Source organism: Centrocercus urophasianus, unplaced genomic scaffold (assembly GCF_019232065.1).
Source record: "Centrocercus urophasianus isolate 14NV4802_14NV808 unplaced genomic scaffold, USGS_Curo_1.0 seq_11, whole genome shotgun sequence".
Taxonomy (NCBI): domain Eukaryota; kingdom Metazoa; phylum Chordata; class Aves; order Galliformes; family Phasianidae; genus Centrocercus; species Centrocercus urophasianus.
Window position 1 is genome coordinate 36128592 of NW_024884253.1, and position 22386 is coordinate 36150977.

The 22386-nt window shown below is 40.3% G+C and overlaps 1 protein-coding gene across 1 annotated transcript; it reads left to right on the forward strand.

The window, feature by feature from the left end:
* The first annotated feature begins 3485 nt into the window (after positions 1-3485).
* BPNT2 (3'(2'), 5'-bisphosphate nucleotidase 2) lies at positions 3486-19653 on the forward strand. The gene is made up of 5 exons (XM_042808674.1): positions 3486-3904; positions 13385-13544; positions 14420-14515; positions 16380-16541; positions 17897-19653. The coding sequence occupies exons 1-5, from the start codon at positions 3524-3526 to the stop codon at positions 18166-18168; spliced, it is 1071 nt and encodes a 356-aa protein (XP_042664608.1). The 5' UTR covers positions 3486-3523; the 3' UTR covers positions 18169-19653.
* Positions 19654-22386: the final 2733 nt, after the last annotated feature.

Consider the following 22386-nt stretch of genomic DNA (forward strand, 5'->3'; position numbering starts at 1 on the left):
AGTGTTCTAGTTTTATTTTAAATGCTACTTTAAATAAACACCTTAAAATTAAAATTAAAAATCCTCAAGTTTAGTACATCCCTGCACAATGCTCCTGAGGTTCTCATCTCACAGAGACAACCAGGATATAAGAAAGACTAGAACTGGGGCTGCGACTGTAAACAAGATTGGATGAGATGGTGTTACAACCAGAATTACCTGGCAAGAGCAGGAAATGTAAGCAGAAAAGAGATGGAAAGAAGGAAGAAATTGCTTACAGAAAGTCAGCAGTGACTAGTCAGAGCTCCCCGTATACACTGCACCTGGGTGATGCCTTCATATGAGACTGAGCCTTCTGCTAAGACTGCAGCTGTCACAGTGCCCACACGAACGTAGGTACTCTCTGATTTACATAAGGTTGTTATGGACAAAAAGGATGCTAGCATATTGCCTACTGGTTAGGTGATTGCATTCAGCAATAGACATGGTGAATGCTGAAAGCCAGCAGTTAGTACATACAGTACCACTGAAATAAAGAGCACTTTGTGCACTGTTCACTTCACAGCTTACATTAGCATCAGTATTTGTAAGCTATATTTACCACAGCCATAGAAATCTTTGCGGAAAGTAATAACTCCCTTATTTTTCAATGTCTCTGAAAGGTCTTTGCAAACTTCAGTGGCTTAAAAAGATGAATATTTTACTGTCTTTCCATTAAACAAGAAACCAGCTCAGAAAGCAGCGATTAAAAATAAATAAATAAATAAATAATGCCAGGTTCTTTCCTCCCCCTAGGTTTCCTCCACCCGTGGCTTGAAGTTCCAGTTCATGGAGCACATGAACAGTTCCTGACAGCATCGTAGGGCGCAGCTGCCTTTTGCATTGGCCAGCATTTTTAAAAGGGACACAAATTATAAGGGCTGCTCTGGAAGTAATGTGTTCTATTTTATTATGTTGGCCAGCAGTATCAGAGACAGCTGTTGGTGGTATGGCAGAAGAAATTGAACCTTCCCACCAATATTTGATTACATTTTCTTGCCTGTGACAGATGGCAGCAGAAGAACAGTCTGACAAAATGGGATCTGATGTGGAAGTACATATGAAACAAAGGTGTGACACTGAATTCCTTTGCACAGAAAAAATGTCACTTGTTGACATTCATCAATGCTTTCTGAACATTTATGGAGACCAACTACTGGAAGTGAGCGCAATGAGACAGTGGGTGGTGCATTTCAGCAGAGGTGACAGCAGATTACATCCAAATAACTGTGTACCAAGCTGTGTATTGGTTTCAGTGCACTGGAAACAATGATGACAATGTTGGAATATCACAAAGTTTGCACCAAGTGGGTCCCATGAGTGCTCACATAGGAACAGAAAAAACAGCATATGCAAGTTTGTCAGGATCTGTTCAAAAAATATACAGCTGAAGGGAATAGTTTCCTGGATTGTATCATCACTGATGATGAGACATGGTGTTATCACTACATGCCTGAGTCTAAATGGCAGCCCATGGACCAGCAACAAGTGAATTCCCCATCTAAGAGAAAGTTCAAGATACAGCCCTCACTGGGTAGTGATATGCGTTGTCTTTTGGGATAGAAAATGGGTGGTCCTTCTGGACTTCCTGGAACAAACCATCAGCTTTGAAGCTACATTGCAACACTAACTAAGCTTGAAGGCTTGAACTTCCAGGCCAGAGAAGAAGACAGCTTTTCCCTTGTAACACTGTAATATCAGACCTGGTACCAGTTCAAAGATCATGGAGCATATTGCCAATCTTGGCTGTGCTTTACTACTATATCCACTCAGTAACCTGTACTTAGTGCCTTCTAACTTCTGTATGTTCAGGTCAGTGAAAGATGGACTGAGTGGGCAACATTTTCCTAGCAATGACACCATCACAGCAGCTGTGATAGTGGTCACCTCCACTGGTGCAGATTTTTACAAGTGTGGCCTACAGGATCTTGTTCACTGCCAGTGAAAGTGCATAGTTAATGGTGGTGCCTACGTAGAAAAATAGTGTTTTGTAGCTGAGAATTTGTTGTATTAAAAATGTCCTCTTTGTATTTTCCATAGGAGGCATTACTTTTGAAGCAACTTATGTAAACGCCCACCTATGCTGGTCTCATGTTCATTGCATACACAAGTTTACTCTTTCCTAATATTCACTGTTGCTGTAGATATTGGCATTCATTATTACTGTATGAAATTAGAATCATAGAATCACCAAGGTTGGAAAAGACCCACAGGATCACCCAGTCCATCCACCTACCAATAGTTCTCACTAAACCATGTCCCTCAACACAGTGTCCAAACGTTCCTTGAATACCTCCAGGGTTGGTGACTCCACCACTCCCCGGGCAGTCCATTCGAGTGCCTGACCACTCTTTTAGAGTAGTATTTCCTGACGTCCAGCCTGAATGCTGAATCGTGAATTCAAAAAAAGGCAAATGAACAGGGCATTCTTTCAAGCTGTTCTGTTAGAGAACCAACTGCACAGGAAAAAAAAGTCTTAAAGGAAAAGAAAAATAGGAAAATTTGGACACTCCAGGTATTGCCTAGTAACCTAGAAAGTTAAATACCAGCATTACTAAGAGTAAAATCCAGCTCTTTTGAATCTCATTTAAAATGTAATGCTTTCTTTGGTTTGTAGCCCCTGCACAGTGGCACTTTGGATACAGTGCAACACATCGTATGCACCCACATAACTGAAGGTGCTGTTGAAACGGAAGAGTTAAGGGGGAGATGATTCAGCAACTTTAGCTTGCAAGGGTAATCTTACAGTGGGGCTAAGCTTTCGCGTTGTTAATTCAGGTCAGATATTAGGAAATGTTTGTTCACAGAAACGGTGGAGAGGCACTGGCACAGGCTGCCCAGGGGAGTGGCGGAGTCACCGCCCCTGGAGGTGTTCAAGAAACGTGTAGATATGGCACAGAGGGACATGGACACTTCTTTCCAGAAATTGTTGTTAAGCACTGGAATAGGCTCCGCAGAGAGGTGGTTGAGTCACCACCCCTGGATGTGTTTAAAAACCGTTTGGATGTGGTGCTCAGGGACATGATTTAGCAGAGGGTTGTTAGTTAGGGTAGTACGGTTAGGTTGTGGTTGGACTTGATGATCTTTAAGGTCTTTTCCAATCTGAGCAATTCTATGATTCTATGGTTACCAGGTATGGTGGTGTTGAGCTGATGGCCGGACCAGACAAAGTCAGAGGTCTTTTCCAACCTCAGTGATTCTGTGATTCCAAAAGCTTAACACCTCCAAGAAACACAAGTCGGTATGAGCATAGGTGCATAACACACCCCACCGCTCCCTCCCCTCGACCCCCATAGGCGATCCCACAGCAAAACCCCAGCCCCGGCCGGCCGCCGAGACATGCTCAGTGCTCACGGCGGCGCTCCGCCCCCCCCGACCCGGATACAGACAGGCTCCGCTCCGCCCCAGCCCGCTGGGAGCTGGAGCCGGCCGGCCCCGCCGTGGCGGAGCGAGCCGAGCCATGGGGCCGCAGTAAGTGCCCGGCACCGCCCCGCTGCGCCCGGCCATGGCGCCCATGGGGATCCGCCTCTCCCCGCTCGGCATGGCCGTGTTCTGCCTGCTGGGGCTGGGTGTCCTCTACCATCTCTACTCCGGATTCCTGGCCGGCCGCTTCGCCTTCTTCATGCTGAGCGAGCCGGCGGCGGGCGGACCCGAGGGATCCCGCGGTTCGACGGCCAACGTGGACCTGCGGGAGCTGCTGGCCGTGTCTGTGCTGGCGGCCGTGCGGGGCGGCGTGGAGGTGCGGCGGGTCCGCGATGGCAACGTGCTCAACGAAAAGGCCAAGGGGAAGACGCGGGAGGGGGCCGAGGAGAAGCTGACGAGCGGCGATCTGCTGTCCAACCGCCGCATGTTCCACCTGCTGAGGGCCGCCTTTCCCGCCGTGCAGGTAGGTGGGTGCTGCGTGCAGCCGCCGCTCGCGGAGCGACACGTGTCGGCGTCCGGCTGGGGACGGGGCGCAGGAAACGCGCTTCTTTTCGTGGTTGACTTTGTGGCGGTGCCACCTCATCGTCAGTGGGAGGAAGGGGTTGGGAGGGTGAGGAGATCCAAGCCCTTCTAGCTCCTGTAAGCAGGCATTTAGTCGGTTTTCAGTGCCTGGTTAGAGGGTCCTTTGGGTGTGTGTCTCTCCGTAAAGTGCTGTACGGACCACATTCACTGTGAAACCATCAGATTATGGATTGTTGATGTGGAGTTAAGTTCTTCATCTTTCTCTACAAGAGTATTGGCACGCCTTCAGGCCATGCTCTGAAGGTGAATGGTTTGTCTGTTAGTGACAAGCTGCCTTAAGAAACTCTGTGTTGAAGGAAAAGTCCCGGATTGTTATGGTGTGACTGTGTGGCTGCTGAAAGTAACGCATTTTGACCCCTCTGTAGGAGGAGGGATTGCCTTTGTGTAGGTATAAAGGCTTTCTGTGTTAACTCAAGGCTGGGGATTTGCTTTGGGATTAGAGCTTGGTGCAGTGCATGCTCTGTGTGTGGCTGCCTGTGTGTGCCCCTCTCAGGTGACGGTCTGACATGGGTCTTTTCTCCTTGAAGGACATGAATATTGAGCTTTCCATGCTTGAAAACAGTGTTTTGCTGTATTTTCCAAGTAGATAGCATTTTCTGCTATCCTTCAAAAACTGATGGTACTCCCTGAAGCACAGATATGTTCACAAATTCTGAAATCAATCACGTTTATATACATCCCAGAACCAGGTAAAATTCAGGTGTATGGCTTTATCTTCTCCCTGGTTCTCTACTCCGTTAGATTGAATGAGCTTGAGAGTTTAAGAGGATGAGGAATAGTGAGTTTGACAAATCCTTCAGCTGATTTAGTGTTTCTAACTCTGACAAGTCATCTCTGGGATATTTGAAGTATATGATCTGAATGATAACACCTTCTTTCATTAGGTATGTAAGAAATATCTACCAAACTGTGTATGTTGGTAAAACATGCTGTCTCAGGCTGTAGCATGCTGAAGTGGTGAGGCTCTGGCACAGAGAGGTACATTGTGGATGCCCCATCCCTGAAGGTGTATAAGGCCAATTTGGATGGGGCTCTGAGCAACCTGATCTGGTGCCTGATTTAGTGGTTGGCAACCCTATGCACAGCAGGAGGATTGGAACTGAATGATCTTTGAGGTCCCTTCCAACTAAAGCCTTTTTTTTTTTTTTTAAAAAAAAAAAAAAACTATTTGCATGTTAGAGTACAAAATTTTCAGGTGTGAAGACAAGATCATCTTCATCAGTAATTCTGTTATGTATCTCTTGCATCCTTTATTTTAAATTCCTACTGTTTACAGAACTGTAATTTGTGTTGATAACGATATGAAGTTTTTCTGAGACATCTTTCATGTGAAGCAATAAGGCCGCAGCCTTATCTCCAGGTACAGATGGACACTCCGGCATAAAGAATGTTGCTCAAGTAAAATAGAAACCCTTCTCTATTTTTGCTCGAGAAGACAGTGGTAACAAAAGAACTGTCACACAAAAACTGAAAGAATTCAACAAAGTTTGTGAGTAAAGCAAAATACTGATTTACTTGCATCATGGAAGCTCTAAGCTTAACGGGTATCTCAACGTTAAGCTCATGATAAATTGTGGCTTTCCAATGTTTAAAAATAACTACGGGGAGAAGTCATTTGACTGAAATAAACCGAAGTCAGTGAGCAGTCATGGATGTCCTGTATCATGCTGCTTGGCAGAGCACAAGATGTGCAGTCTGTCTGAAGTAGAACTTCTTCTAGGGAGTGGTTATTAAGAGAATATAGGAAGAGCTAGACCTTCACATGTGGAAGCTGAAATAAATCTGGGAGGATTCTCACAATTCATTTAGTTGTGATTTGAAAATATATGTATATATATGTATCAAAATTTGAGGGGAAGAAGAGGGGAAAAATGATTAATACATAAAGAAAATGTTTTGCAAGTAATGCTGTTTTCATTTACAGTGTAACTCCACTGCTTACATCGCCAGTTTTGTTTGATACAAATGTACGTATTTGCATTTAAAACCTGTTGCAGCAAGGTTGGATGAAACGGAAGAGCAACAGATCAATTCAGTTTTATGACTGCATAGGAAATGGAACAGTACTGTGTATTGTTGCTATACCCCCCAACAAAAGGCACGGGCGGGTGGCAAGTCCTTTCTAACTCAGATATTGGCCAGGGTTGTCTCAGTGCAGTCAAGTGCAAGCAGTGAAAATTTGCATCTCCTATGAAGCTTGTGTGCAGGTGACTTCAAAATGCATTTCATGGTCAAATATGCACAATGGTTTCTCTTGATAAAGTCTTCAACTGCAGCCACAGGCTTGAGATTTATCCTCAGCAATGTTGTCTTCTTCTATTTGCTTGTCATGCTAAGAAGTACTCAGGGGTCTGATCCAGCTAAAATCATCTCTTCTTAATCTTTCCACTTTACTTATTTACCTTTTCTGGGTTACTTCACTGTTTGGTTTTTGGGTTGTTTCTCCATGCAGCTCAACTTACTCCTTGCCCAGCATTTGTGAAATAAGGACTGGCTTTGGGAACTGGGTGAAGGCTTTAACGTGATGCTCAAGCCAGCCCTGGTAAAGGATGGAGCGAGTGGAGAGGAGAACCTATGATTCCAAATCCAGTTGGAAACTGTCAAGAATCCTGGATGTGCTCTGCCTGGAAGATCTGCTCTGTTTGAACAGATGACTTGTTCAGGAGTTTCATTAGCATTACCCACTACAAGAGTTTATCTGAGCACTACATGTCAGGGTATTCTGTTTTAACAGTGCTGCCTGCGTGGAAGTTGGTGTTGCAAACTTGATATCTGAATGCATCCAAGGTGAAAAGTGTAAAATAAGTAACACTTTAAGAATACTTAAATGCTTCACTTTGCATTGCGGCTCTACTGACAGACTGCATCAACACATCAGAAGGAACAGTGTACTTGCACAAAGGGGTGGGAATGATTTACTAGGGAGGTGCATTCTCCTTAAATGTGAGCTTTGGCCAAAGTCCTGTTCTCACATTGAAAAAGCCAGTTTTAAAGTGGCACACGTAGTTCTGCTTTTTTGCTTCTGCACTACACTGCCATGACTTTCACAGGATGCAGATTTCAGTCTTGCTAACTCAGATGATCTCTCCCCCTCCTTAGGCAGTTTGTGCTTATTTTTGACCAGTACTTTGATATTTTTTCTCTGTAGTTGTGCCAGCTGTATGTCTTGTTTTCTGAATATTGAATATTGAGCAAAGAAATACCCTTATTTTCTTCTTGGTTTATTGTGACTATAATGGAAATCAAGTCTTCTCTTCCCAGCCTTTCCCTTTAAGCATCTTTTCATTGGTCTTGATGCTGCCCTGAACCTAATGGTTCTTTTATCTATTTAGAATAGAGTAGAATCATGGAATCCTTAGAGCTGGAAGGGGCTCTTAAAGGTCATTTAGTCTAACTCCCCTGCAGTGAACAGGGACATGCATAGTTAGATCAGATTGCCCAGAGCCTACCCTTGAATGTCTCCAGGGATGGGACATTTGCCGTCTCTATGGGCAGCCTGTTCCAGTGCCTTACCGCCTTCACTGTTTAAAAATAAAATAAAATAAAAATACATGTACCTTGAGTAAATGTACCCTTTTTAAGCTTGAAGCCATTTCCCCTTGTTCTATCACCATAGACCCTGCTAAAGAGTCTGTCCTCTTCTTTCCTCTAGCTCCCCTTTAGGTACTGAAAGGCCACAATCAGGAGCCTTCTCTTTTCCGGGCCTAAGATGGCAAGCTCTGCATCTGATAACTAATTCAGTGGAGTAAGATAGGTATGTCAAAGGACTAGATCTTAAGAACAAAATGCTACTTAGATTTTAGAAGGGTTTCGGTGCTCTCCAGCGTAAACACAGTAATTTGTTTCTTCATGTTGGAAGAAAGGCATTCTTAGTTCTTAGGGCTTTAAGAAAGTTGACATTCTTTTGGCCATCATGATCATAGTGATTACAAGCATATTTGTAAGTAAAGCAAGAAGCATGAATGTTAATCTGTATTCTCATCAGTAGATGTTGGCTGAGCATACACTTTTTAATATGGGTTTTACCTGATGCTCGCTGACTCTTGCTGAGTCTGTACCCAAAATGAAATTAAACCCCCAACTTCATGGTACCAGGCTCTGTGATCATATCTTTGCAGGTATAATTACCAGTAGCGCTGTGCTTGCAGCAGGGCTGTCTGGTCTGTCAGCTGAGCATCTGGAGCTCTGTGCTGGTGCAGTGCCTCACAGAACACAGAGCTCCTTGGAGCTGCTGTGTACGTGCTGTTCTCTGCTCCTGCGTGGCTGGGGTCTTAGGTTGACAAGTGGTGCTGTGGCACTTACAGCAAGCCGGTCATTCCTTTCTTTCTGTTGAACTTCTGTCTGTGCAGAGCTGTGAATGTGAATTTAGTGAAACAATTTGTGGACTAGCGAGGGAGTGACGTTTTATTACTTTTATTGTTCTTAGGTTTTAGTTGTTTCAACAGGTGTAACTCCTGTGATCCGTGCAATTTCCTCTGTTGTATTTCTGCTGTTTTTACCACCTTCCATTCATTGTAAGTCAGGATGCAAGAAAATGGGGCAGCTTTCCCCTCTAGTACAATTGAGAGAGAAGTCAGCAACTGAGCAAACAAAGGTAAAAGAGCCCAGCCTCCAGTATGTGGGAGTATGCCCCTCTCAGAGCTGGGTGGTGACGGTGGGACGTGTGGCTGTGCAAGGGAAGCTTCGGTAAATGGAGGAGCTCAAAGGCTGCTGAGGGAACCTTTCTCCTCTGAATGCTCTTCTGAAGCCTAACCAAGTAACTGATCACTTGAATCACTTGAATACAAATGGCCAAGTTCAGTTTGAATCTTAAGTGTGTGTAAGGCACACATTGCGTAATGACTGACGAGTTGACTGTGTCTGTTAAGCAGAGCAAATGCCCTAAGAAAATAGAAAAGTGAAGTCAAGAACCTGTTAGTGTTTTGCTGATGCTCCTGTGTGCTGCTTCATCTGGGTCTTTAGGCATTTTGTTTCATGTTCCTGTTTGAATCACAGGAGTTACCCATTCAGCTGATCGCTCTGTTCTTGAACTATTGTACTTGGAATTGCAAATTCACAAGTCAGAATATGAATACATCTTGTTGTTACCTGAACTGTCTTGTTTATGTTGAGTGGAATAGTAATTGTTTTCTATTACTAACAAAAAAGCATCAAGATTTGGAACTGAGAGCACTTTATTACCAGAGGGGGATCTAAAAGACTTTCAGGAATAAGCACATATGTAAGCTGGATTGCTATTTAAATCGAACTCTTAAGAGTAGGTGATAGCAAGTGTAGAAACTTGCAACTTTATAGTTAGGTATGTTAACAGTTTGAGAGTATCTTGCTGGAATAAACAGTAAATAAAAAGTGCTAAAGCATTTAGCACTGTGGTTGTTAATCTACCATAGCTGAAGACTTGGCAGTTGAGTCAACTGCATATCCATATCGCTTCAGAAAAGGTTGAAATATAAGGTCACAGCCTTTGGAAGCTTCCAGCAAATAGGAATGGCAGGTAGGAACTCAACATCAAGCAGTAAAAAGTGCCATCATATTAATACAAAGGCACGTTTTCTTGGTATGTTCTCTTGTATTTAAAGTAAAAGAACAAAAGTTCCCAGTACTAAGGACTGGTGATTCTCTGTAAGGCAACATTATTATGCAGACCTATAATACAGTTTCATAACAATAAATAAATTTAGTATATGCAGGTGGTGGAATGGCTGTGAGTTTCTGCGTGGCCTATGAGTTGTATTGAGCCGAGGATGCAGAATAAATGGTAATACTGGTAGAAGAGTGAGTGACCCAGATGACTGTTTCTTTCAGGTGGCTTGCAGAGGAAGAGCAGAAAATGGAACTAGTGTCACGGGGTCTATACGACCACGGCACTGCTATCTTTTTTTCCACTGTTTTTTCTGGCAGATTAGTTATGACTGTTGCAAGAGACTGCACTAGCAATATAAATGCTGCAACATCATGAGTTACACAATTTCTGAAGTAGTAGGTGTTTCTCTGAAAACAGTACCTTTTAGATACTTGCAGAGAATCACAGAATAGCTGAGGCTAGAAGGGACCTTAGGGTCCTTCTGGCTCAAGCCCTGCTCAAGTAAGGACACCCAGAGTAGGATGCCAGGCCCATGGTCGGGTAGCTTCTGAATATCACAAAGAAGGAGATTTCTCAGCCTCTGGGCGAAATCTCTGGTGCATCTCAGAGAAAGAAAGATGCAAGTCATGAAGTTCACACTGCCACATCCTCAGCACCATCAGCCACATGTGGATATGGGATTTGGCATTGGAGGTGTCTTTAATTCCAAAGATGCAACGCAGTACTTCATATCAGCTGGGCTAGCATTTTAATTCCAGAACTTAGCCTTTGAAACCAAAAATCTCAGCAACTATTACTGTGCAAATCTCTAATTTTACTGTAATAACAAGTGTAACGAGATATTTCTTTCCTTTTTATAGAATTGATTCCAACTCTAGTAACTTTTTTGGAAGCAGCCTTTGTTCTGCATTCTATTGAGGAAATGTATTTTGTTGCCAATTTTTTTCTTTTCTTGTTAAAATGCAATTTCTTATAGAGGTGCCTGATATGCTATAGCAGAACTTGAACTGCCCGGAGGTTGTGTTGAGCCTGCCAAGTCTGTGGAGCTACTTGTTTTGACTCTGCTGAACGGTTCCCCCTGGGAAAAACACAATCATCAGGTTGATCGTACAATGACAGATGTTTAATTTGTAAATGTCATGGCAACTTCAAGGGTTCTGCTTGGCGTGTTGTGCTTCAAATACTGGTTTTACATGAAAAGACAGCTATGACGTGGCTGGAGATGTTGAAGTTTTGCTTGCTTCTTCATTTTTCAGTCCTTTTGAACAAGATGGCCTTTAACCCTTTGCTAATAATCTGTTACAGCTGAGATGTATGGTGTCTTTTCTTGTCAAGTAAATTCAGTGAAAATCCTACTGATACAAAGTCTGTTACATTCAAATGCAGAATTAAAGAATGATTTGAGTTGGAAGGGTCTTTTAAAAGTTAATTAGCCCAACTCCCATACAAAGACAGGGACATCTACAGCTACATCAGGTTGCTCAGAGACCCATTCAGCCTGACCTAATCTGATCACTTCTTTATTTTCATTGTTTTTCAGTGTCACTTATCTGTGACATCTATAATAAGTTTGTTTAGTTAAAGGATATTCATCTGCTTTAGCAGTTAGATATCTGGATCCAAGCTAATATGATTGCAGACTCCTTCTGTAGTCAATAAGGTGAAATAGGTGGCTGTAAGTGGTAGACACCTCGCATCCCATGTCTGCTTGACATTTTGACATGGCTGGACATCAGAACTAATCAATAAAAAAAATCATTTTAGAATTACATTTGATTTAGCTTGCCTCTAAACTGGCTTTTCTTATATTCTGGAATGTCTTAAAAGTCCAAGTTGAGTACACTTAGGCATTTAAAAAACACATCTGAGCAACAAGCTTCATTGTTCTAATGAATAATTAGTGGATTAGATGCATTGCTGAAGGCTTCTTATAGGCTAAAGCATGAAAGGCACAGTGATAGTGCCTTCCTTTTTACTGTCAGTAGAAAGAACAAAGAAGTACCAGTCTCCTGATGTAACTGAGGTGCTAAAAGGAAATGAGTTGAATTTATTTGAATTCCATTTGGCATTACCTTTGTTCAGTTATATTACAGCTCTCCTGTAAACCATGCATGAAATTGTAGTAAGCTAGTAAGTGTGAACTGAGGCAGGTTGACCTGTGTAACCCTGCATGAGGAACTGTGGGGACATATATTTTGTAGTGTAAGATATCATTATGTACAGTATTCTGTGTCAGATGAATCTGTTGTGACTCAAAGCTGTCTTACTACTTCAGCTGAAATTACAGTACTGGGTTTTGCAGAATGTTCATCCCTTCAGCAGAATGGGGTCGTGAGTTGCACTAACGGACAGAGCTCTGATCTCTGTTCTGAAATGGGCAGTCTCCACTATCAGTGTGGACTGGGACAAGTGGATTGAGAACATCCCTATGGAGACAAACCCGTGGTTGATGGATGAAAAGCTCGACATGAGCCAACAGTGTGAGCTTGCAGCCTGGAAAGCCAACTGTACCCTGATCTGCATCAAAAAAGGGATGGTCAACAGGACAAGGGAGGAGATCGTCTCCTTCTGGTTTGCCCTTCTGTGTCCCCATCTGGAGTATTGCATCCAGGGCCCCCAGCACAAGAAACACATGGAGCTGTTGGAGCAGGCCCAAAGAAGGGCTACAAAGGTGATCAAAAGGCTGGAGCACCTCTCCTATGAAGGCAGGCTGAGGGAGGTGGGCTTGTTCAGCCTAGAAAAGGGAAAGTGCTGGGGAGACTTCACTGTAGCCTTCCAGTACTTGAGGGGAGCTTATAAATAGGAGGGAGATTGACTTTTCAGACTGGCAGGTAGTGATAGAACAAGAGGGAACAGCTTTAAGCTAAAAGAGGAGATTTAAGTTAGGTGTTAGGAGGAAATTCTTAGGGAGTGGTGAGGCACAGGTTCAGAAGAGTTGTGGATGCCCTGTCTCTGGAGGCATTCAGGGTTTGGTCGGATGGGGCTCAGGCAGCTTGATCTGAGGGAAGATATCACTGCCTGTGAGGGATTTAATTCTATGGTTCTGTGTAACACTCTGTGTTCAAGAATAAAATTCAGTAGGCTAGACAGCAAGTGACAACAAGGTTAAATATTATTAACTGCTGTTTATAAATGTTATTTCTAGGTTATCTTAGTTTCTTGGCCTAATCTACCCTAAAGACAGATGAGGAATGTTACTGACTTGTTTATAAAATAAAACACATCTGACAGCTGTGTAAAGGTTACATCCAGTTGAGCTGCTTATATTGCTAGTCATTATTCAATCCCTGAAGCAGGAATATAACCTAGGATTCTTAATCCCACGTGTCATACTACAGTCCGCAAAGTACTGATAAGAACTGTACACTTGAATCTTTGTTTACTGGTCAGTGTAAGTACAGTATTAGATCTCCACTGTAGCTGTATACTGTACAAGCATCCTGAACTGAATATTCTGCTTGTATCTTTGACGCAACTGCATTTAAATTCTGAGTAAAAGATAGAATTCTTACAATGGGAACACTCCATTGGAAGAGTTGAAGTCAGAATTATGGCGTCCAACTGTGGTGTGGTTCACGATAAAACTGTGAATTGTGATTTTTCATTACTTGTAACATGATGTTAGCAACTTGTCAGTTGCTGAAAAATGACCAGTGTGTGCTGTTGTAGTTTGAGGTGAAGGGAGAAACAGATGCATACAAGATTTTCTAACTTTTCCACTTCTACAGTTGCTGCATCTGATAAATTAATGCACCTGCTTTTGTTTTCTTATCGTAGATAAACTCTGAGGAACGTGTTGATACAACTGATCAGGAGACAGTCTCTTGGGATCGCAATATTCCTGAAGATATAAAAGAAAAAATACAGCCTAAAGAGGTTCCAGCAGAAAGTGTTACTGTCTGGATTGATCCATTAGATGCTACACAAGAGTACACAGGTGTGTAATTCTAATGTTTGTCTTTTTACTAAAGGCAAAATGGTAAGTATTTAAAGTGGCATCTCTAAATACTGATACGTATTTAGAGTGTGCTCTATCAAAGCTGATGTGTTACACTGAGCACATTTTTATAATGAAATCTGTATAGCTGTCACACCATAGCATTACTTTTATGCGTTCCAATTCTGAAATAACTGAGGAATTCTTTGCAACAAAGTAATTACTAAAATAGATGGTAATGCCACTTACAGGTTCTGCTGGTATTGCATGTCTTGATTTCAGTTATTACTGTGATAACACTAAGCTCAGAATTTTTTTGTTCCTTTCTGTAAAGGAAAGAATAAATGAATATATTTAACTTGATTAAAATGACTTCTTGTTTCCGATTTTTGAAAAGGATATATAATTCAGTCTCTCTTTTTCATATGTTTTAAGATGTCACTTAAGCAGCTTAAGGCAGTACAACTGAAATGGTAGCTGAATATTCTATTGATATAGTCACTTACAAGGTGAATGTTCTTCAGTGTTTGAATGTTTCAGCTTTGAAACTGTAGAAGATAGAGTATGGGGCATAGCAGGGAGAATTTAAGAGCACAGATTCTATGAAGACACTACATAAGATAATTATTAGCAGTGGCTCTTGTATAAGCACAAGGTACATCTACTGAAGAAGAAAAACTGCTGGGGAACTGGGAGCCTGTAAAATCTTTTGCTATCTACAAAGTTATTTGAAGATCAAACAAAGTTATGTAATTGTACCAGTTAGAAAGTAGGCTAGTCTTTAAAGGGCAGTGTTTATATCATGTCCAACCTGCTTTTTTTCCTGCATTCTGAACATCTGTCCATGAACTTTCTTCCTTTCATTTTGCCCACAGAGGATCTTCGGCAGTATGTCACAACAATGGTTTGTGTGGCTGTAAATGGGAAACCAGTAATAGGAGTGATACATAAGCCATTCTCGGCATATACAGGTATCTTTATCCCTTTGTATATTTCTGATCTCTTCTGTCATAGTGTTAACTAAAATTTGATGTTTGAGAGAAAATCTCTGGATATAAATGAGGAAAATAATACTTGAGTGCAAAAGAACAGCACTGCAGACCTCGGATCCAGAGCTATCAGTGTGCTGTGAGGCCCCAAAGGAAAACGCTGTCTCTGTTTAATAGAAAATGATGCATTTAAAACAAACGAATAAATTAAACAAACAAACAAAAAAAAACAAACACAACTAATGGAAAATATGTTTAACAATTAAGATTTCTTCAATAGGAGTGCTTGTAGGAAACCAAAGAAAATAAAACCTATATACATGCTGACTGGTCTTGTATGTGCTAACAGTCTTTAGCAGAACTGCAGCAGAACTTGGGTCTATGAAATTGCATCCAGAGATAAATGAAAGATCTTAATGGCAACTGTTCCTATGTATCAGGCAAGACTGTCTAAGGTAGCCTTATTGAGTATCTGTTGTGTTTTATTAAGGCATATTCCTGGCCTAATTAAGTCACTAGTACTAATGAGGTATCAGTGAAGATAAGTTCACGTTTGGCACTCTGTGGCCATGTGTGCTTCTGAATGCTTCGAAGTAGTTTTAGTGTTCTCATCTCATATAGTATACACTTGAAAGAAGAATTTCTCTTCTTGTTTTTTCCTTAGGCAATACTGACCTCTAGAGTTGTTATGTTGTAGTTCTTGCACAGGAACTGACTTAATGTATGAATTTTGTTCTCTTTTGTGCTTTTTGAACACTTAATATTTTGATCTAAACATTTTACCTTCTTTAAATATGAACCTGATTACCAGTCATAGAATGATAGAATCACCAAGATTGGAAAAGACCTCTAAGATCATGCAGTCCAACAAGCAGTGTTTTCCATTAAGCTATGTTGTTTAAGTATGTGCTATATTTTGGTATTCTTTAAGAATCCTGAAGGGCTTATTGGATTGTATTTTCTAAGTATCAACTTGTATGTAAATAAATGTTTTTCAGCACTGTAATCTTGAGGATTTAACTTGTTTAAAAAAGTCTGACATGTTCAGACATGGTGTCAGATGAAATGCAATTAATTCTGTCATTCTGTGTGAAGAGTTTTCATTTTCCAAGCTGGAAGTAACAGCATGCTGTGAGTGGAATTGTTCCTAATAGTACCACACCAATACAAAGCAATGAAAAAGTCACTGTTGTCATTACACACAGCTCAGTCTGTTGCTGTATAATGTGGTCCTCTACTGAGATGCAATTGCTGGTTAGTCTGCTAAGTAAATGTCAAATTAATGGTTAGGAGATGCCACCTACGAAGCTTGGCTTTGAATTGCATGATGAAATAAGTAGTAGGTTGCATATAATAAAACCAGTCCTCCAAAATGCACTATCAAATGTTTTCACTTCCTTCTTTAGTATGATTATCCTTTGTAGCAGTAGAACATAAGGTAACATTTTTGCTGTCTTTTTTGAAGGGTCGTTTTTGGTTTTTACTGAAGAATGTTTTTGGTTTTTACTGAAGAATTGTTTGAGGAAAAATTGGATCTAGATCTGCCTCAGAAATGTCTTCTAACTTTAATGATTTTTCAGTTGCGAGCTATTTTTGGGATTTTTTCCGCCTTATTGTGCACTTAAAAGCATGATATAGGAGTAGTCCATAAGCACAAAGCTGTGTGTGTGGAGCTGTTTCTTTTTCTTTTATGCTTCTGTGCACATGTGGACTTCCCTCAGTCAATCCTAAATTTTGCTCTTACAGAGGATAACTGAGTCGCTTTAGTCTTCTCCAAAGAGTATTCTTTTATCTGTATGCTTAACAGAGAGCTTTTCATAAAGTGACGTTTGTGTTTCTCTTGTAGCCTGGGCAATGGTGGATGGTGGGTCAAATGTAAAAGCTCGTTCCTTCTACAATGACAAGACTCCAAGGATTATTGTATCCCGCTCCCACGCAGGAAAAGTGGAGCAAGTTGCACGGCAGACTTTTGGAAATAAGACTGTGATAATCCCCGCTGGAGGAGCAGGTTTGGTTCTTTAAACGTTCTATCAATTTTATTGCTTTCAAACTATTTGAAGGGGTAGCCATTATTAGACAAAAGGAAATTAGTGTGACATGAGTTCTTTCTCCTCTTTTGTTCATGTTCCCAGAAGCAAGCGCTCTGCAGTAGGGACACAGTATCTCTTGACTATAGAAACCTGAATGCAAACCTGCTTCAGGCAGTTTGTGTGTATCTAGCCCTGGACCAGAGTGTTCTGTTTTGGTCCTGTTGAACATTGGTATACATTCACTGAAAGTGCTGATGCCTTTGTGGAAGGTAAAAGAATGTGTGACCAAGTAAAGAATCATGGAAGAGAATCAGCTGGTTCCTAGATAACTAATAGTACATTAATTAGACAGTGTTACAAGAAAAAGCCATTAAAGATTGATACTATTGCTTTCATTTACATCAGGAAATAGGAAAGTGTTGTAACTGAAGACCATTGCTATCTGTCCTGCATTCAGTCTGAGGAGTTTTTAGCTATGTTTCATAACCTTACGCAATATCCTTTTGCATTTTACTGGCATAATGCAAATATATGCAATATATTGCTTCACTAGTGTAAAGCAATGGATGTTTTTAGATCTCCAAAATCCATACAAAATTTGAATTTTACAGAAATGTGTCTTTTTAAGTCTTTAATGTGGAAAGCTGGAGAAGATGATCTTGTTTAGGCTCTTGACAGTGAATCTAAATCAATTTTCTTATGACAGAGGTGATGAAAGTGCAGCTGATAATATTGGGCCTGGGCTTAACTCTGCAAATGAGAAAAAGTTTAACAAAACAAAAAATGATTGGTTGAATAAAAAAAAAAAAAAAATCTCTGTAAAATAAAGAAAAGAATGCTATTTTAAGCAATAACTTTGTACTATGATAGACATAAATGGCCCTGGACTAAGTTGCTGTGACAGAGTGGTGTATATCTATGCATCTTTCTTGTAATAAAAAGCCAGAAAAAGAAGTAGACTTCACTGTAATATAGTGATCAGGGAATAAATATTTGAATGTAAGAGCAAAACTATATTTGAGTTTATAGTTTACTTCTTTTAACATGTGTCTAAATAAGTCTATGTAACACATAGGTAAAGTCTGTCTAAAAGAATCTTGAGGAAGTGTTTTTTGTTCTTATGGGATTTTTATTTCAATTTTCTGTATAGGTTAGATGGCAGGCAGGTTTATTGGTGCTTTCAGTGTTGTAGTGCACTGGCAGGATATATACTTCATGACATCACTTTCCTGTATTTTGCATATGCAAGTTATTAACAGTTACTGTTAGGTTTTTCCTTTGTGTGGAATTGGAAAATGTGGTTTAACTTTTTTATTCTGACCAATTATTGTAGGTTACAAAGTGCTGGCTCTCCTTGACGTGGCTGAAAAGAATCAAGAAGAAGCTGATGTGTATATCCATGTCACCTATATTAAGAAGTGGGACATATGTGCTGGAAATGCAGTGTTGAGAGCATTGGGTGGCCACATGACTACTCTGACGGGTGAAGAAATTAGTTACACTGGCTCAGATGGCAATGAGGGAGGACTCATAGCCAGTATCAACATGGACCATAAAGCACTAATTGAAAAACTTCCAGATCTGGAAAAAACATCACACAAATAAATGTGGTTGATGGAGAAATACAAGTCATGCTTTTGTAGCCTCCAGATGCTCTGTCTAGAGAAGCAGGTTTGAAAACTTGCTGGGAAAGATGAACAGCAAAGCAGTTTGGTGAGGATGTGGGGACTGTATCATGCATTGGGTTATCTCAGTGATGGTATTTAAAAAAAAAAATCAACAATAATAATAATAAGCAGAAGTAGGAAGAGGACTGACTGCCTCACACCTCAGTTTCCGTGTCTTTTTTTTCTTTTGGACCATTTTCATGCAGTTCTTACATTCAAGGAGCATATACGTTTCATAGTTGTGAACATAGGAGAATTAAAGAGAAATCCAAATTGATTCATAAAATAACTTAAGTAGTTCTCACAGGAATTGCTTGGAAACTTTTACATCATGTTACTGTAGTTTTAGAGACTCCTTAATGAATTAAGTAGAAACAAAGATTGATTTATGTAGGTGTTTGATAACTGTAAACAATCTAATAGGAAAGATGACCCTGTGTTCTCTATCCCCTGAACAGAAAGCACAAGAAGATTGACACAAATTTATATGCTGCAACAGTCTATCTTTTGATAGAGGGCACTCTTTCTGCTTTTGAAGAGGAAAATAAAAAAAAAAAAAAAACAAAAAACGTTCTGTACTATTTTCACTTTCTCCTGAAGATTTAGACCAGTTTAATTCATATGAGTTGTGAATGTCAGTGTTTTATTTATTAGTGAAATTATTTCCATATACCTTTTTAGAAGAAAGCAATGCTTCCTTGTATAGTTTTTAACTGTTAATTCTTGTCCTTGATGACTTCTCTGTACAGTGTTGAAGATGCATGCTAGGTTTTCCTCTGATGTAGGTCTTGTTCATCACTTGGTGTTTGTACTTACAGAAGCATCCTCTTCAGTACCTCTTCATTGTTTGTTTGTTTGTTTGTTTTTTTCTATCTTTCAGTAGAGCCACACTCATATGGAATGGCTGATTGGTTGATTCCCTTTACAACATGAGCTAAAAGTAGCATTTTTTTTTTTTTTTCTAGAACCTCCCAAAGTGACTTTCTGTCTTCTTAGATTAAGGGACATTCTTTTCTGCTGTAAGTTCTTGAGCCATCCCAAATTACTTATGGTTACTTAATTTATACATACGTAGACTGTTTTCTGTTAACTTGAGTCTATTCAAGCAAGCTTGAAGAACAAATGGCACTTGAAGTCCACAAAACCTTACTGAAAAATGCTCTTTGTGAGTCCAACTTGCATGTAGAATGTGGGCCCTTTGATACTAAGTGCTGAATTTTAGAGTATCTCTAAAATAGGTAGGGTTCTGTCTACATTGGTTTTGTTGTTCTGTGCACCCCTCTGAAGGATTTCAGAAAGTTAAAACAAACCTGTTATAATTATCAGTAGGTTCCTGTTTCTTCTCACAAAAACTAAAATAATTAATACAAATACAAATACTTAATTAAAAAATAAAAAAGGTGTTTCAGTTTGGCTTTCTAAACCAAATTCTCATGTTTGTTTTCATCTTCTTTCACCATCCTGCTGTTCTGATCAAAAAGAGGTTTTTCTCCTTATGCCAGCTGGGGGATATGCGACAATACGTCTTTCAATGTTCTTCTTGCTTGCATTCATGTTTCCAAAAGACCTCCTCAGATGTTGCATAATTACAGATACAGACTTTTATGTTGTTAACTTACTGGCAGGGTAGACTGATTGCTTAGTCTCACTAGCCTTTTGGTACGGGTAGATTTTCTTCTGATTTTTTTTTTCCCCAAAATTGATACTATTGCTGCTATTTGTGCATCGCTTTTACACATGTAGGTAATATATGAAGCAACTTAATTTCCAAGTTAAGTTTAATGAACAGCTGTATATGCTATGATGGATAAGTGAATACACCCCTTTAGAAAAGAGGCTGATATTTTTCAACAAAACTTTGTTGAGCTTCCAAACCTCAATGAAAAATAAAAGTCCAGGTATTTACCAAGGCGTTAGTAATGTTTTACAAGATGATTGCAGCTTCCCACCTCCCCCCTACCCCCCACTCCCACCTCATGCTGATAGAAGTGGCTTGAAGCCTAACAATAATTTTTTTTTTTTTAAAAAAAAAAAAAAAAAAAAAAAGCTTTTCTACTTGGTAATTAAAGAGTTTGGATTAAATTATAAGGATGAGAAATAGCCACAATTGGCCTGGTGTTAAAATTTGAGTGTGTCACAGAGCTTGGATGCACAATATTTAGGATAATTAATGTTTGTAGAAGGTGTGATTGTTTTAGATTCAGATTGAAAGCATGTGTACATTTACCTTGTGAAAATGTAACTGCTTTTAATTTGGGATTCTATCACTTGCTTGCGTAAGTTGTGAGCAGGCTTAGCTTCGGCATAGAAATGAAGAATAGCATTACGTATTGTAAAAGAGCTTACTGGCATTTTAGTTGAAGGCATACAGTGTTTGCCTGAATTATTTTTCCTTAGGAAGCTAAAAATGGTATGAAGAAGAGCCCCAGTTCTCGTTTCCTTTCTCCCCTATGCCGGCAAAAATACCTAGGTTTTCATCAGGAAGATGTTTGCTTGTTCAGATCTGCTTGTATTCTAAATTGCTTTGTTAGATGCAACCACAGTGTTTGATACGTTTCCACTTCTGGCCTCTTTTTGACCCAGTCTCATTTCATCTGCTAGTACAGGAAAGGTGGGAGTGAAGTCCCCATTTAGTCACCTCTAGCACAGCTGGACAGCTTCCAACTCCCAGTTTGACTGAAAGAGAAGCTGCCTGAATGAGAGCATATATGGGCCTCGGGTAAATACGTGGTTCTGATGTAAATGCAACTCTGGCATAGAATAGCAGGTGTTCAGAAGTGCTTGTGGGTTACACATGTGCCAGTGTACTTTGTTTATATCTTGTTAATTCTGTACACCTGTTTATTTGACCATACTTACACTCAATTCTAAAATATTTTGCAGGATGGCTGAAATGCATCTCTGGGGTTTCTCTGGGGTGCGTTAAAAAGAGCATGGCCACCAGGTTGAGGGAGGTGATCCTCCTCCGCTTTGTGACAAGGCCGCAGTTAGTGTGCTGTGTCCAGTTCTGGGCTCCCCAGTTCTAAAAAGACAGGGATCTCCTAGAATGAGTCCAGTAGAAGGCCACAGAGATGATGAAGGGCCTGGAGCATCTTCTGTATGAGGAAAGGCTGTGTCATCTGGGTCTCAGCCTGGGGAAAAGAAGACTGAGAGAGGATCTGGTAAATGTTTTTAAATACCTAAAGGGAGGTGGGAAGCAAACGGACAAGGCCAGGCTATTCTCAGTGTTACGTAGTAATAGGACAAAGAGTAATGGCCTAAAACTTGAACATTGGAAGTTCTATACTATCATGCAGAAGAACTTCTTTACAGTAAAGATGACAGAGCACTGGAACAGGCTGCTCAGAGAGGTTGTGCATTCTCCTTCTGTGGAGATATTAATGACCCATCTGGATGCCTACTTGTGTGACCTATTGTAGGGAACCTGCTTTAGCAGGGGTGTTGGACTCAGTGATCTCTTCATGCCCTTTCCAAGCCCTGTGGTTTTGTTACTTTAAACAATTGCTCAGTGTATGTGAGTCCTACAGAGGTATATTTTCAAAAAATAGTAATTAAAACAAACAAACAAACAAAAAAAAAACCAACAACAAAACAACGTTATGGTACTGTCCCAGGACCAAACAAGGAAAGTGAGAGAATGCATTATTTTAACATTGGTTTTCAGATGGTAATTTTTTTTTGTTTGAGTGATTATGATTATGTGAATTATAAGTGAAATTATTCTGAAGTCATACATATTTTCTCTTTTTCATTCTGCTAAAAAGATTGGATGGTAGCACAGATGATACCTAGTGCTGTACCGTAAGTCTTGACACACATCTCTTGAATGAGTGTTTCCTGAATAAATGGACACAAATAGGAAGATTGAATATTGTACTCAATTGGTTTTGAATTTAACCTATTTGCTAAGCTTTTACAGACAGATCAGGATGAACAGCACTTAAAGCTACAGAGTGCAAAGCAATAATGAAAGCAGTGAGCAGAGATAGCTTACTTGGATGATGAATGAACCATGCAGATTGTTGCGACAGTTCATATAATTGCTTTTCCTGTACAGTCATTAAGAACAGAAATTTTCAAACTGGCTTTATGTATGAGATTTTTATTATTATTTAAATTGCCAGTTGTTGGAGATCAGATATTGGGTGCAGTCAGC